The sequence below is a fragment of the Narcine bancroftii genome, chromosome 12 (genome assembly GCF_036971445.1).
Source record: "Narcine bancroftii isolate sNarBan1 chromosome 12, sNarBan1.hap1, whole genome shotgun sequence".
NCBI lineage: Eukaryota > Metazoa > Chordata > Chondrichthyes > Torpediniformes > Narcinidae > Narcine > Narcine bancroftii.
This window is the reverse complement of record NC_091480.1, coordinates 3892266-3906837: the sequence shown is the minus strand read 5'-3', so window position 1 is coordinate 3906837 and position 14572 is coordinate 3892266. Positions and strand designations below refer to the sequence as shown.

Below are 14572 nucleotides of genomic sequence, written 5' to 3'. Positions count from 1 at the left end.
CTACCCTGTGAAGAATTTTGTGCATTTGGTGGCGATCACTTCTCATTTTCCCAGAGGGAAAGGACCAGGTTTACTTTTGTAATACCTCCCAGGGATCATCATCCAAGATATCGAAACCCAAAGGGCCATGAAATTTGACAAAGATGTGATCCTTGTGACTGTAATGAGCTGATCAGAAATATGGCACAGGATTTAAGGCAGAGAATAGTAAAATGAGGGAAGGGCAGCCACGATTATATTGAATAGTGGTCGTCTTGAAGGGCCTGCACCTATTTTTTGTTTCTATTTGGCAGGTGGCGTTTTATCCAGACAAATATGAGCTGCTGCACTTTGGGAGGTCAAATGTAAGGGAAAAGTATAATGGCAGAACTCTTAAAAACATTGATGTATAGGTCGAAAGTACCATGAAAATTACCACATACGCAGAGAGGGTTGAAACAAGTACATGGAATGCGTGACATCACTGGATGGAGGGTTGTCGCATTGCAGCTATATAAAACTTTGGTTGGGCCGCACATGGAGTGTTGTGTGGAATTCTGATTGCCCCCATTACAGGGAGGATGTGTAGGCTTTGGAAAAGGTACAGAAGAGATTTACCTGAATGCTGCTTAGAGGTCTGAGCAACAGGGAGGGGTTGGACAGACTGTTCTCTCTGGAGTATTGGGAGACCTGATAGAAGTTTATAAAGTAATGAGCAGCAATGAGAGGGTGGATGATTAGAATCTTTTCCTCAGGGATAAAGATGTCTCACTAGGGGACATGCATTTAAAGTGTGGGGTGTTGGGGGGAGAAAGGAGGAAGGGAGGTCAAATTTTATTTTACATAGTGTTATGTGCCTGGAACAGGCGACCAGGGATGGTGGAGAAGCAGATATGACAGGCTTCCAGAAAGACCCATGAACTTGCAGAGAATAGAGGGTTAAGATCATGAGCAAGCAACAGTGTGTTGGTTTAATTTGGGCATCATGTTCAGCACAGTTCACTTGGGCTGAAAAGGCCATTCCTGTGCTGCGCTGTTCTATGTTCTAACATATTTGGAGATGGGAGGCAAAGTTAAAAGGTAAATTGTAACTGGGAAGGGTAAAGCTGCAAGCCAAAAGAGCCAAACTGCAGCCTGTCTGCAGGGAATGAGATAACCACTGTGGATCTGTAATGATGCAGAAGAGATCCTTTCTCTGGCAAATGTCAGGGGCTGCTCCTATCCCAATGTACTAGGTTCTCGTTTTCTAGATCAATGCTGTAACCATATAACCATAACCATATAACAACTTACAGCATAGAACAGGCCAGTTCGGCCCTACTAGTCCATGCCGTAACAAATCCCCACCTTCCTAGTCCCACTGACCAGCACCCGGTCCATACCCCTCCAGTCCTCTCCTCTCCATGTAACTATCCAGTCTTTCCTTAAATGTAACCAATGATCCCGCCTTAACCACGTCTGCCGGAAGCTCATTCCACATCCCTACCACCCTTTGCGTAAAGAAATTTCCCCTCATGTTCCCCTTATAATTCTCCCCCTTCAATCTTAAACCATGCCCTCTAGTTTTTTGAATCTCCCACTCTTAATTGAAAAAGCCTATCCACGTTTACTCTGTCTGTCCCTTTTAAAATCTTAAACACCTCGATCAAGTCTCCTCTCAATCTTCTACGCTCCAGAGAAAAAACCCCTAGTCTGCACAACCTTTCCCTGTAACTCAAACCTTGAAATCCTATCAACATTCTCGTGAACCTTCTCTGCGCTCTCTCTATTTTGTTTACATCTTTCCTATAATTTGGTGACCAAAACTGTACACAGTATTCCAAATTTGGCCTCACCAATGCCTTGTACAATTTCATCATAACCTCCCTACTCTTGAATTCAATACTCCGATTTATGAAGGCCAACATTCCAAATGCCTTCTTCACCACACCATCTACCTGAGTATCAGCCCTGAGGGTACTATTTACCACAATTCCTAAATCCCTTTGTTGCTCTGCACTCCTCAATAGCCTACCATTTAATGCATATGACCTATTTTGATTTGCCTTTCCAAAATGTAACACCTCACACTTATCTGTATTAAATTCCATCAACCAATTCTCAGCCCACTCCTCCAGCCTTCCTAAATCACCCTTTAATCTACACCACCAATCTTTGTATCATCCGCAAACTTGCTTACCCAACTCTCCAACCCTACTTCCAGATCGTTTATATATAACAAACAATAGTGGACCCAGGACCGATCCCTGAGGAACTCCACTAGTCACCGGCCTCCAATTGGACAAACAATTTTCTACCACTACTCTCTGACACCTCCCATCCAACCATTGCTGAATCCATTTCACTATCTCCTTATTTATACCTAATGCCTCCACATTTTTTCCTAACCTCTTGTGGGGAACTTTGTCAAAAGCTTTACTAAAGTCTAAATAGACAACATCCACAGCTTTCCCTTCATCAACCTTTTTTGTAACCCCCTCGAAAAACTCAATCAGGTTTGTCAAGCATGATCTACCCCTGACAAATCCATGCTGATTACTCCCTATCAATCCCTGTACCTCCAAATATTTGTAAATACCATCCCTCAGAACACTTTCTATCAACTTGCCCACCACAGACGTCAGACTCACGGGCCTATAATTCCTAGGTTTACATTTGGACCCTTTCTTAAACAGCGGAACCACATGTGCAACCCTCCAATCCTTTGGCACTATCCCCGTGGCCAGTGACATCCTAAATATCTCTGTTAATGCCCCCACTATCTGTCCACAAGCCTCCCTGAGTGTCCTTGGGAATATTTTGTCCGGTCCTGGAGATTTATCCACCTTTATCTTTTTCAACACACCCATCACTACCTCCTCGGTTATCCTTATATGCTTCATGACCTCCCCACTATTTTCCTTTGCTTCAACTGGTTCAATATTTTTTTCCCTAGTGAATACCGAGGCAAAGAAATCATTCAAAATTTCCCCCATTTCCTCTGACTTCTCACTCAGCCTACAAGGGGTCCAATTTTATCCCTCACTAATCTTTTACTTTTAATGTACCTATAGAAACCCTTTGGATTTATTTTTACTCTGTCTGCCAAAGCCTCTTCGTGCCTTTTTTTGGCCTTTCTAATTTCTTTCTTAAGATTCCTTCTACACTCCTTGTAGTCCTCCTTCAACTTTTCAGCTCCCTGCTCTTTATACCTCTTGAACACCTCCCTTTTTCTCCTAACCAAATTTCCAATATTCCTCGAAAACCAAGCCTCCCTATGACTTCCAGCCTTTCCTTTGATCCTCACTGGGACATATCTGCTCTGTACCCTCAAAATTTCTTTTTTGAATATCCTCCATTTTTCATTTACATCCTGACCTGAAAATATCCTGTCCCACTCAATAGTCCCCAAATCCCTTCTTATTCCTTCGAAATTTGCTCTTCTCCAATCCAGAACCTCAACTTTAGGCCCCTCTTTGCTCTTCCCTAAAACTAACAGAAAACTAACAGAGTTATGATCACTTGACCCAAGTTGTTCCCCAACATTAATGTCCCATACCTGACCTAGCTCGTTTCCTAACAGGAGATCCAGTATTACACCTTCCCGAGTCGGTTCTTCTACTAACTGATCCAGAAAACAATCTTGAACACACTTAACGAACTCCAGCCCACCCAGCCCTCCAACCATGTGGGTATCCCAATCAATGTGAGGGAAGTTAAAATCTCCCATGATCACTACCTTATGATTCCCACATACACGTTATCTCCCTACAAATTTGTTCCTCTAATTCTCTTGGCCCATTTGGCGGACTGTAATGCACCCCTATTAGAACCCTCATGCCTCCTTCACCCCTCAATTCCACCCAAACAGCCTCAATGGACGATCCCTCCAGACCATTCTGCCACCTCACAGCAGTAATGTCCTCCTTAACAAGCAGAGCAACTCCTCCCCCTTTTTTACCCCTGATCTATCACATCTAAAACAAATGTAATTTCATGTTAATTAATAAAGATAAATAATAATAACACACTGGGAAGGGTAAGTATCTGAGCAGGTTCTCCGATCCCTGAAGGGAGAGGGCCTTCAAACAATAGCAGGTAATCACATTGGATGTATAAATTACAAGGCTACAACTGAAGAACAGTTGTGGTCCCCGTGCCACATGTAGAGTGTGACAGTACACAGGAGGTTCACCAGGCCAGCGTCTACCCTGACATCAGATGGCAATGAGCAGAGGATGTTCCTTTGGAATAAAGGAGGCCAAAGGGAGATTTAATCAAGGTGCATAAAATGACAGAAAGATTTCAGCAGTGCGATCTCAGCCCACCCAGTTTGTACCAGCTCTCTGTGAGAGCAATCTACTCCTCTCACCCTGCCCTCATCCGACAGTTTACAATCCTCATCCATCCACCTCCCACGGCATGCTTCAAGAACATCTACCTCCTCTGGCAGTTTACTCCCGCTGTGTGTGGGGGTAAAGAAGATTTACCTCATATCACATGGTAAAAGAATGCACTGTTTTACCTTGGACTGGAGATCAGCAACTTGGTACAAGTTAACTGGCCAAAGAAAAAGAGAAGTTAATAGAAATGTGGTTCACAATGGTAAGGACAGTTAAAAGAGACCAAAGACTAGTGCAAGAAAGCAGGGTCAAAGGTTAGCAGGAGGAGGCAGAGTTGAGGTTTATTGGAATTTGGATGAGTTGAAGGCATCAAGGTACGGGTAACATGGTGAGTGACTGGAACTCATTGCCCACTTGGGTACCAGGCGCATCATCCAATGGAGCTGGGCTGGCTCTGGACCATGGGGTGTCTGCTCACCTTGTGCTGTCACTGTGAGCTGGCAGAGGCCAGACTGCAACTGCTGGACACCCTTATCCAACTCCTCTGGGGCAGTGTCTTTAGAGGCCTGCAAAAAAGGATGTTTGATCCATGAAGAAAGTCAGAGAAGAGCTGGGAGAGATTACTCACGCCACCCTGATCTCGTCCCACCTGCCTGTGTTGGCCCAAATCCATCTAAACCCATCCTATCCATGTATTCACCAAATGTTTCTTCAACACTGCAATAAAACCAGCTCTTCCAGCAGCCCGTTCCATGCACCCACCACCCTCTGTATTTAAAGTGACTCCTCAGGTTCCTATTACATCTCTCTCCCTTTACTTTAAACCTACATTCTCTGGTTACTACTACTTTATCACTGGACAACATCCAATCTATTCTTCTCATCATTTTGTATACCTCTACAAGATCACCCCTCATTCTCCTGCACTCCAAGGAGAAAACCCCCAGCATGCTCAAACTCTCTCTAACGTTCACCCCCCCACCCCCTGAGACCTGATAACTGCCTTCTAAATCATCTCTGCACCCTCTCCAGCTTGACAAAATATTTCCTGCAGCAGTGATCAAAACTGAACCCAATGCTCCAAATGAGGCTTCATCAACATTTTCAACTGCAACATGACCTCTCAACTGCTCTACTCAGTTCTCTGACTGATGAAGGCCAAGGTGTTGAAAGCCTTTTTGACCACTCTCTCCAGCTGTCACACATATACTCCTCAATCCATCTTCTCAACAACACTCCCCAAATCCCTTCCTTCCACTGTGCAGGTCCAACCTGTGCTGCATCTGCCAAAATGCAATGTCTCATATTTCTCTATGAAATTCCATCAACCATTTCCCTGCTCACAGTTCTGCCGAAATCTTTGGCAACTGTCTTCACTGTCCACAGCTCCAGCCACTTTATTATCATCAACAAATCTGCCACTAACTAATTACCTGACTTAATTCACATCATCTTGTATGCATGTTGTTTGTCTGGTTATTGACCTACAGCGAATGGCTCCCCATTGAGCCAAGCCTTCATGTTCCAATCCTCCATGCCCTTCTCCCCCTCCAGTCTCCAGCCTCACAAGGCTCCAGTTTGCTCATAATCCTTTCAGTCTGACTTAATCGCTGCACCTACAGCTGTCTGTGCTCTGGGATTCCCTCCATCTCACACTTTAAAATGTTCCTTAAAACTAGCCTCCATGATGAAGTCTTGGCCCATCTGTCCAGCTTATTCCTGTCTGTGGCTTGTTATCAAATACTTTCACTCTGTATACCATTGTTGTATTTTCAAATTATCTTCCGATTTCCAGGTTGACATAATACATTTTTTTGCTATGGCTAGAGCTATCTTAACAAATCTTTTTTGTGCATCCTCCAAATCAATTCCAAATTCTTTGTTTTTTATGTTACTTAGGAGGAAGATCTCTGGATTCTTTGGTATATTGTTTTCTGTAATTTTATTTATTTGGTTTAGATCTTCCCAAAAATTTTCTACTTTCTCACATGTCCAGATTGCATGAATTGTTGTTTCCATTTCTTTTTTACATCGAAAACATCTATCAGATACTGTTGGGTCCCATTTATTTAACTTTTGAGGTGTAATGTATAGCCTGTGTATCCAGTTATATTGTATCATACGTAACCTCGTATTTATTGTATTTCTCATCGTTCCAGAACATAATTTCTCCCATGTTTCCTTTTTTATCTTTATATTTAAATCTTGTTCCCATTTTTGTTTAGTTTTACCATTTGTTTCCTCATTCTCCTTTTCTTGCAGTTTAATATACATATTTGTTATAAATCTTTTGATTATCATTGTATCTGTAATCACATAGTGGTAAATCTTTCCAATGCTCTAAATCGTCCTGTAATTTTTTCATTAGTGGATAATAATTGAGTTTATATAGTTGGCCGAGATTTTTATTTATTTGTACACCTAGGTATCTTATTGCTTGCATTTGCCATCTTGTATTCCATTAGAAAAAATAACATATAGTTTAAGAAATAATATTGAAATTTTGAACAAATATGGGAGCCTTACATGAAACACAATAGCGAAAACCTACCGGGGACAATCACTACCTAAGTTAACGGAAGGAGAAGGAAATGAAAAGAATGGACTCAGTGGAATTTCTTGTGTATTTTTATTGAATGACAACATTGTTTGACTGGTTTAATGTATCCTAGATTTTGTACTTTAAATGGACGGGAGGGGGGAGGTAGGGAGGGTGGGATGGGAGGAGGGAGGGGGGGGGAGAAAATGTGTGAAAAGGAAAAAGTGTGTATCATGGTTAATGTGATTTATGGTGTGAAAAATAAAAAATTTTTAAAAAATACTTTCACTCTGGTGAAGCACAATATAGAACTGGAAATGTCTGTCACCTTGTATTGCGATGTTCAGATGACTTGGAGATAGAGATTTAGCCCTTTAAACTCTGGCCATTTTTAACCTTTCATAATTTATACTCCAGACTGGGTCCATGGGTAAACTACAGTATGAAAGGTTAAAAATCAGAACGAACCAGCTGGGTGGTTAGGTATAAAACCAGTCCTGGAAAATGGGGACATGCAGTATATGCACTTGTCTGTAGATGCTGAAAATCGGGACAAGGTGTCAAAGGGTTAAAAAAAAATCACAGCACGTTGGCAGTGTGCTCCAAGTGTGTACTGTCAATGATCTGTATTAAGACCAAGAGAATAATATGGAATGTCTCACTACTCTGCACCAGGCAGGGACAATACTGGCCTCTTGCTGCTAGAGAGGCAAAGAGAGTGGCCAGGGATAGCAGTGATTATCATCAACTTCACTCACCTCATCCATCAAAATATCCCGAAAACAGTTGAATCAGCCTGGCTCCTGCAAGGACACAAGACTGTTAATGAATGTGTCCATTCTGCTCTAGTGTAACTATCTCTCCTAATCTAGCAAAACCTAACTGGTGAGGGGATTTGCTGGAATCTGGAAAAACAAATATTCTGCTGGAGCAACTCAATGAGCTGAGCAGCAGCAGTGGGAGTTAAAGAATTGTCAACATTTCAGACAGAAACCTTTCATCAAGATGAGCCTCTGATATTTAGTTACCAACTTTCTTCAACAAATGAATGTCAGGAAGATTCACAAGTGTCAGATCCCTCCTCCACTAGATTCAATCAATTTCTTTAACCTTTGCTCCATTCCAAAAGATCTCTCTCTGTGACGCTGCAGTTGCTCTTGTCTTACTTGTTGCTCTGTATGAAATGTCAACTGGTCTGCTTGCAAAACAGCCTTTATTCACTGATACAGATGATAATAAACTTGAACGGTGTGAATCACAGCAGTGAAACAAGGAAGTATTTGTAATAAACAAAGGTGCTGGAGAAACTCAGCAGGTTCCAGTGTCCAGAGGAAGCAAAGACATATAACCAATGTTTTGGCCTGAACCTCCTCTGAATTTTGCAGGACCTGCTGAGCTTCTCCACCATTTTTGTGTATTTACATGTATCGCAGCAGGAATCCTGTGGCTGGCATCGGCCAACAAAAAAGTGGTGGTGCTACCGCACCGCGAAACAGACCCAGGGAGAGGGCGCTCCCCGTGGGGTCCAACCACCCAGTCCTACAGCTCCATACAAGCTTCAACCTATTAAAGGAGCTGATGGTGTTTTATTTAAAATCCTGTGATCATGGCGCCTGTGTTCGGCAATTGCAGACTTTGGCGGCTTCTGGAAACTAGGAACCGGGATTCGAGAGAGCACTGAGCGCTCCCAAAGGGCCCTGGGTGCCGAAAGCTTCCTCATTGCATCAGATATTGATCTGGGCTCCGGTGGCCAATGTTTGAACTGGATGGAGTCTGTTTGGCTGCAGGCGAATCCACAGACACTCAGTGACACTCTAGCAGACTAAAGGCAATTTCGTGTGATATTACATGACGATAAATAATATCTGATCTGAGCACCAAAGCACGTCCATACGTCGCAGGGAAGTGCCCTAAAGACAGATGGGAGCTTTGACCGAGTCCCTTCTGGAGTATGGCCGCAGCTGAGAGCGAACCCCGAATGCGCTGTGATTGCTGATCGGGCCGGGGCCTACCCCAACCTTTCAGCGGGGGGGCCGGGGCCTACCCCAACCTTTCAGCGGGGGGGCCGGGGCCCACCCCACGTTGCCAGCGGAGCCATCGAGCAGGTGCGAGGAAGCAAACCCCGCTCCTCCGGGCGGTCGAGGGCACGAAGCCAACCCGGTCCCCCGTCAGGTGGACGGTCGGGGCCGAAGGAAACAAGAGGCGGTGGAACCGGGAAACTTTCCCACCGTTTCACCTCCCGGACCTGTCCCCTACTCACCGTCTCTTCAGATGGCGCAGCGCCGGAAACGTCCCTGACCGGTATAGAGCACTTTCCAGTGACGTCAGTGGTGCACTTCCGCCGTCTCCACTGATCTGGAGACTTGCAAATCAGAAAGGGGAAAACAGGCGAGTAAGGCGTTGCCTCTCCAGCACTAATCAGACACATTTGGTTATTGTTCAGCTGTTGTCAATCATTCAGTGTTTTTCTTCCCTATTCCGCGCAAAAATAACGCTCCCATTTTCTTTCTGTTTTTATCCTCCAACATTTCCTTTAACCCTGGCGTCTACAGACTTTCGTGTTTTACTTCTGTCAAGGACAAAACCCTGTGAAATCTCTTCGAGCTTTAAATTCTCCTTTGATCTCCAAAGGGAGTTCTGTGGGATTATCTCACTTCTCCCCATCTGTATTCCTTACTGCTCTCAAACTCTTCTCCCCCACCCACCCTGTTATTCGGGCACTTACATATATTTTGTCCATACCATGACAAAGAGTTCAAGCCCAAAATGTAGGTTCTATGTTTAATGTTTTGCGGAAACTGCCAAAATGTTTGGCCTGGAAGTCAGCCTGAAGAAAACTGAGGTCCTCCATCAGCCAGCTCCCCACCATGACTACCAGCCCCCCCACATCTCCATCGGGCACACAAAACTCAAAACGGTCAACCAGTTTACCTATCTCGGCTGCACCATTTCATCAGATGCAAGGATCGACAATGAGATAGACAAAAGACTCGCCAAGGCAAATAGCGCCTTTGGAAGACTACACAAAAGAGTCTGGAAAAACAACCAACTGAAAAACCTCACAAAGATAAGCGTATACAGAGCCGTTGTCATACCCACACTCCTGTTCGGCTCCGAATCATGGGTCCTCTACCGGCACCACCTACGGCTCCTAGAACGCTTCCACCAGCGTTGTCTCCGCTCCATCCTCAACATCCATTGGAGCGCTCACACCCCTAACGTCGAAGTACTCGAGATGGCAGAGGTCGACAGCATCGAGTCCACGCTGCTGAAGATCCAGCTGCGCTGGATGGGTCACGTCTCCAGAATGGAGGACCATCGCCTTCCCAAGATCGTGTTATATGGCGAGCTCTCCACTGGCCACCGTGACAGAGGTGCACCAAAGAAAAGGTACAAGGACTGCCTAAAGAAATCTCTTGGTGCCTGCCACATTGACCACCGCCAGTGGGCTGATAACGCCTCAAACCGTGCATCTTGGCGCCTCACAGTTTGGCGGGCAGCAACCTCCTTTGAAGAAGACCGCAGAGCCCACCTCACTGACAAAAGGCAAAGGAGGAAAAACCCAACACCCAATCCCAACCAACCAATTTTCCCTTGCAACCGCTGCAATCGTGTCTGCCTGTCCCGCATCGGACTTGTCAGCCACAAACGAGCCTGCAGCTGACGTGGACTTTTTACCCCCTCCATAAATCTTCGTCCGCGAAGCCAAGCCAAAGAAAAAAAAAAGAATGTTTAACCAGTGTCCACAGACTTTCGTGTTTCTTTATATCCCTTTGTTCCCGTTTTTAACCCCTGCTTTTTGCGGTCTGTGGAAGATCGCATAGCTTTGTGTTGTGGAAATTGTGTATTTTGAGTGTGTCGGAGAAAACCTCAAAGCGTGCCTGGGCATTCAGGTGCTGGGGGTCGATCTCCAGGCTCCTGATTGTCAGAAACTTCTCCATGGTCTCTCTTTAAATTTTTACTGGAATAAATGGTGATGGGCTGAGGTAGCAGCAAGCAAGCCCAAACTGAAGAGACTGTACAACAGTCTCCTTCCTTCCTCTTAATCTCCCCATGATTCATAGCACATCAAAGTGCAGAGGGTCCCTGATCATTTCTGCTCAGAAATATCCACACAGGCTGTTTATCTGATTCTAGGGAAACGCAAATTTGGATCGAGGATCGTTTCTTTTGAACAGTGCATCATATCTCATCCATTTTATTTATTAAGATCACAATGACCAAATTTTATCTGATGGTTGGTAATGATTGAGCATTGTGTTCACAACAATAGTTATCGAATCCAGCAAGAGAAATAAGTACACAAAGTGATACACGAGGTGAGCAGAAATCTGAAGTTCACTGCATAAACAAGCTAATGGGATGTGGGTTCAAAGCAAAAAATTGTACAAGGCTGATTTGACTTTCATGTTCGGGTACTAAAGACAGTTAAGGAAGAAAGCCAGATAAATGGGAGTTAGCAGACAGATCAGGTCCAAAGTAAAGGAATGCCAGAACAGGTTGGAGAAGATGAGTGCACTGCTTCAGTTCCTATGAGAAAAGTAATGGCAAATCCAATGAGAATCTTTCTCTCAGAAGATAACAGGAAAATATCTTTTCCATCAACCAGACTAGTGTGAAGAAAGGGTTAAACTCAGACCAGGACTGGTTGGTTCTGACCTGTTTTACCCACAGTTAAATTTTTCCTCTCGACACACACCCTCTTCCAGGTCTCGTAGGCACCAAGTATCCCTAGAATTGAGAGACTGACTGAACTGTCAGCCTGTGGGAGCCACGTGGAAGGTAGTTTGCTGGAAGTAATGTCACACACTGCTCCGTCCTCTCCGTAACTTTTCAGAAGCATCAGCTCTCTCCACACTAATCTTCAATCTCATTATGGTTGAGTACAAGAATCAAAAGGGCCCTGATGGGCAAATTTTTCCCAAAAGTCACTGTGTTCCTGTAAACCAGCCTATTAATTGCCAGTACTTCCTTTTTGCATGGGAGGAATGCATATCACACCATCCAGTCCTTCCATAAACTCTCCAAGAGATTCTTTGCAAAGTTGCTGCATTTCTCGTAGTTCCCTCTTTAATGCAGCCTCTTGGTTTTTTAGCTGTGAGATCACCTCTCGTGCTGTGAGACACCCATTATCTTCTTTTGCAGAAGAAAACGTGGTTTTGATGGCAGAGGAATTGGCTCTCAGTGCCAACCTGACGTGCCCATGTTGTCCCCTGCGGTGGCTAATTCTGGCTTGAAAATCTCTCAGCTTCTTTTCCTTGTCACAGTGTGTTGGAAAACTCACCTGAATCTCTTGCTTCAGGTCTTCAGTCTACAAAAAGACAGAGAACTAATAAGCTACATCCTGAAATAGTCATGAGGACTCAAGTGCCCTCAATGCAAGTAAAAGACCATATTTTTGATGGTATAACAATTTCAGTCCTCCTCTCCTACAGTACCACACTCTCCGTATTGTTCATTGATCGTGGAGCATTCCTACTCCTTCAAAAGTCCTGCATTCTCTCAGTGCTGGCTTTTCAACAGTGTAACTTTCCAAGTCTTCTCCTCTGACACTAAAGTCAACCATCAATGCTTTTTTTCTGCTCTCCCAGTTCAGTGTTCTTTCTAGCTATGGAGATATGTCAGCCTAGATTATATCGAATGAGTCTTAAACCTTCAACAGGGATGAATTCCGTGGTTAATTCAGGGGCTGACCATAAATTCACTGTTCATTGCACTTTGGCTTCTACCCATTTCAACTCCCTTTCCTTGTTCTAATTTGTTGCGTTGTGGACATCAGCAGATTGTGCAGACTGACCATCTTTTAGGCTTCTGGTGAAAGGACACTTGGATATTTTGTACAGGTGTGATCTTCCTACACAAAACAGAAAACAATTGCAAAAGATTCCTGTAGTGAAGGTATTGTGGAATGAAAATTAATGATCTTGAATCACAAGAACTGCAAATGCTGGAATCTTGAACAAACATGGAGCAAGAGGGTCAGGAAGCATCCATGGACAGTGAATGTTTTAGATTGGGATCCAGTGATGAAAGGGTTGAAGGGCTAAATGGCCTAGCCCAATCCTATTTCTTATGTCTTGTCCTAATGCATGATCCTTAGGATAAGAAGAAGCGATAGATTACAGAAACTGGGCCTGTCCTCTAAACTTGATGAGAATGACAGGTGATCTTTTTGAAATACAAGATTGTACAGTGAGTTGACGCAGTGGATGCAAGGATGATGTATCTTCTGCATCTACTGTCCAGAAGCAGAAGTTATAGTTTCTAAGTAAGAAGTTTGCCATTTAGGATGGAGATGAGAAGACATTTCTTCACCTCAAGGGCAGTGAACACTTCAAATTCTCCATTCAAGATGTTAGTAAAGCCCCAGTTGCTGAGAGAATTCAAGACAGAAATCAAGTTTAATTTGGCATCATAGTTGGCACAGGCAGGGTGGGCCAAAGGGCCTCTTCTTGTGTTGCATTATTGCATGTTCTCCAAAACAGTGGTCATGATCTTTTTCACCACCTGGGAACAGAGACTGCATTAAAATTTCATCTTCCAGGACATGTTGGTGCTACATTCTCCATCAATGTGGCATCAGGCATGTCCTCAATTAGTACTAGGGGAGAAAATAAAGTTTTGTTTTGGATGGGATGGGAGGTTTCCTTTTGCAGAAGAGTCCTGACAAAGCCTGCATTGACCAGGTTGATCACATCACTCCCAACTACCAGCACTTTACATTTGGTGAAATTTGTTTGATTTTCTCTGGTTAAGGTCCAACCACAACATGCTCCCTCTCTTAAGCAGTGTCAATGCAATACAAAACCAATGCAATGAAAGAGGATCTGGGGCTAAGCTCTGTGCTAGTTGCAGGAAGCAACTTGGCCTCAAACTGACGGGTACATATATTTCTCAATCATATTGCTACTCCAGGCTTATAGCACAGTGGGCCTTTTGAAGTTCATCTCCATCTTCCAGGACAATAATGAATAGGTAATAATTAACAAACAAATATGCATTCCTCATGCTGGAAATACAAAATTTATCCAGCTTCCTGTTATTCCGACTATTCTGAGTTACGAAGGTGTGAGGAAAATACACCCAACTACAGATGTCTCTCTAAGCTCTATCAGGTGCTTTATTCTAAAGATCAATGTGATTACAGGTTTACCTTTTCACTCTTGGTCTTTTGCCAGTCTTGCAGCTTCATCTGCAGTTTGAGGAGCTCACAAGAGAGATCATCCATTTCTCTGAAGGTAACCAGGTCAACGTGGTCCCCTGACTGATCCAATGAGCATTCCATGGCTGTTGTATTCTTTACATTCAATAGGTCCTGGGAATCCTGCAGTTTAGCAGCCAGGACACTTTCCTGACAAAGAAGATTGTTTGGAGAATTAACATTACCATGTGCCTCCAATATTACATCATGTTTTCAAGTTACTGAAAAGCCAATATATCCGGACCTTGAAATAACAGCACCCAGTAATATTACTGCAGTGGTGGTTAATAAAATAGTTGCTGAGATATATGGTATTTATAGCTATCTCTTGCTTTGGCTCACTCTGTGGAAAGAAAATTACTGGGAATTTCTGGAATGAGGCAAATAGTGCCCATGCGATGGAGGGTCATGTGACCCCTCTGGTGGCAACCAGGTCAAAGCCACATCTGTCAATCAAGGTCAAGGCCACTCAGTAAGCACACACCTTGACATTTACCCCTTTGAAAAAATGCACACCTCATCACTGCCTCC

At 43.9% G+C, this 14572-nt stretch overlaps 1 protein-coding gene across 4 annotated transcripts in view; it reads right to left on the bottom strand.

Annotated features, from left to right (window-relative positions):
* Positions 1–14572, bottom strand: part of tedc1 (tubulin epsilon and delta complex 1) — a 47389-nt gene that overhangs the window by 11957 nt on the left and 20860 nt on the right. For 3 of the 4 annotated variants that reach the window (XM_069905335.1, XM_069905337.1, XM_069905336.1), the window contains 3 exons: positions 13994–14191; positions 9101–9202; positions 4780–4867 (listed from right to left, as the gene is read on the bottom strand). In XM_069905335.1, the coding sequence (XP_069761436.1) occupies positions 4780–4867; positions 9101–9202; positions 13994–14191 (388 nt within the window). Of the gene's footprint in view, positions 1–4779; positions 4868–9100; positions 9203–11022; positions 12152–13993; positions 14192–14572 lie in introns of those variants that run through there. The other variant, XM_069905338.1, reaches the window with a different exon arrangement.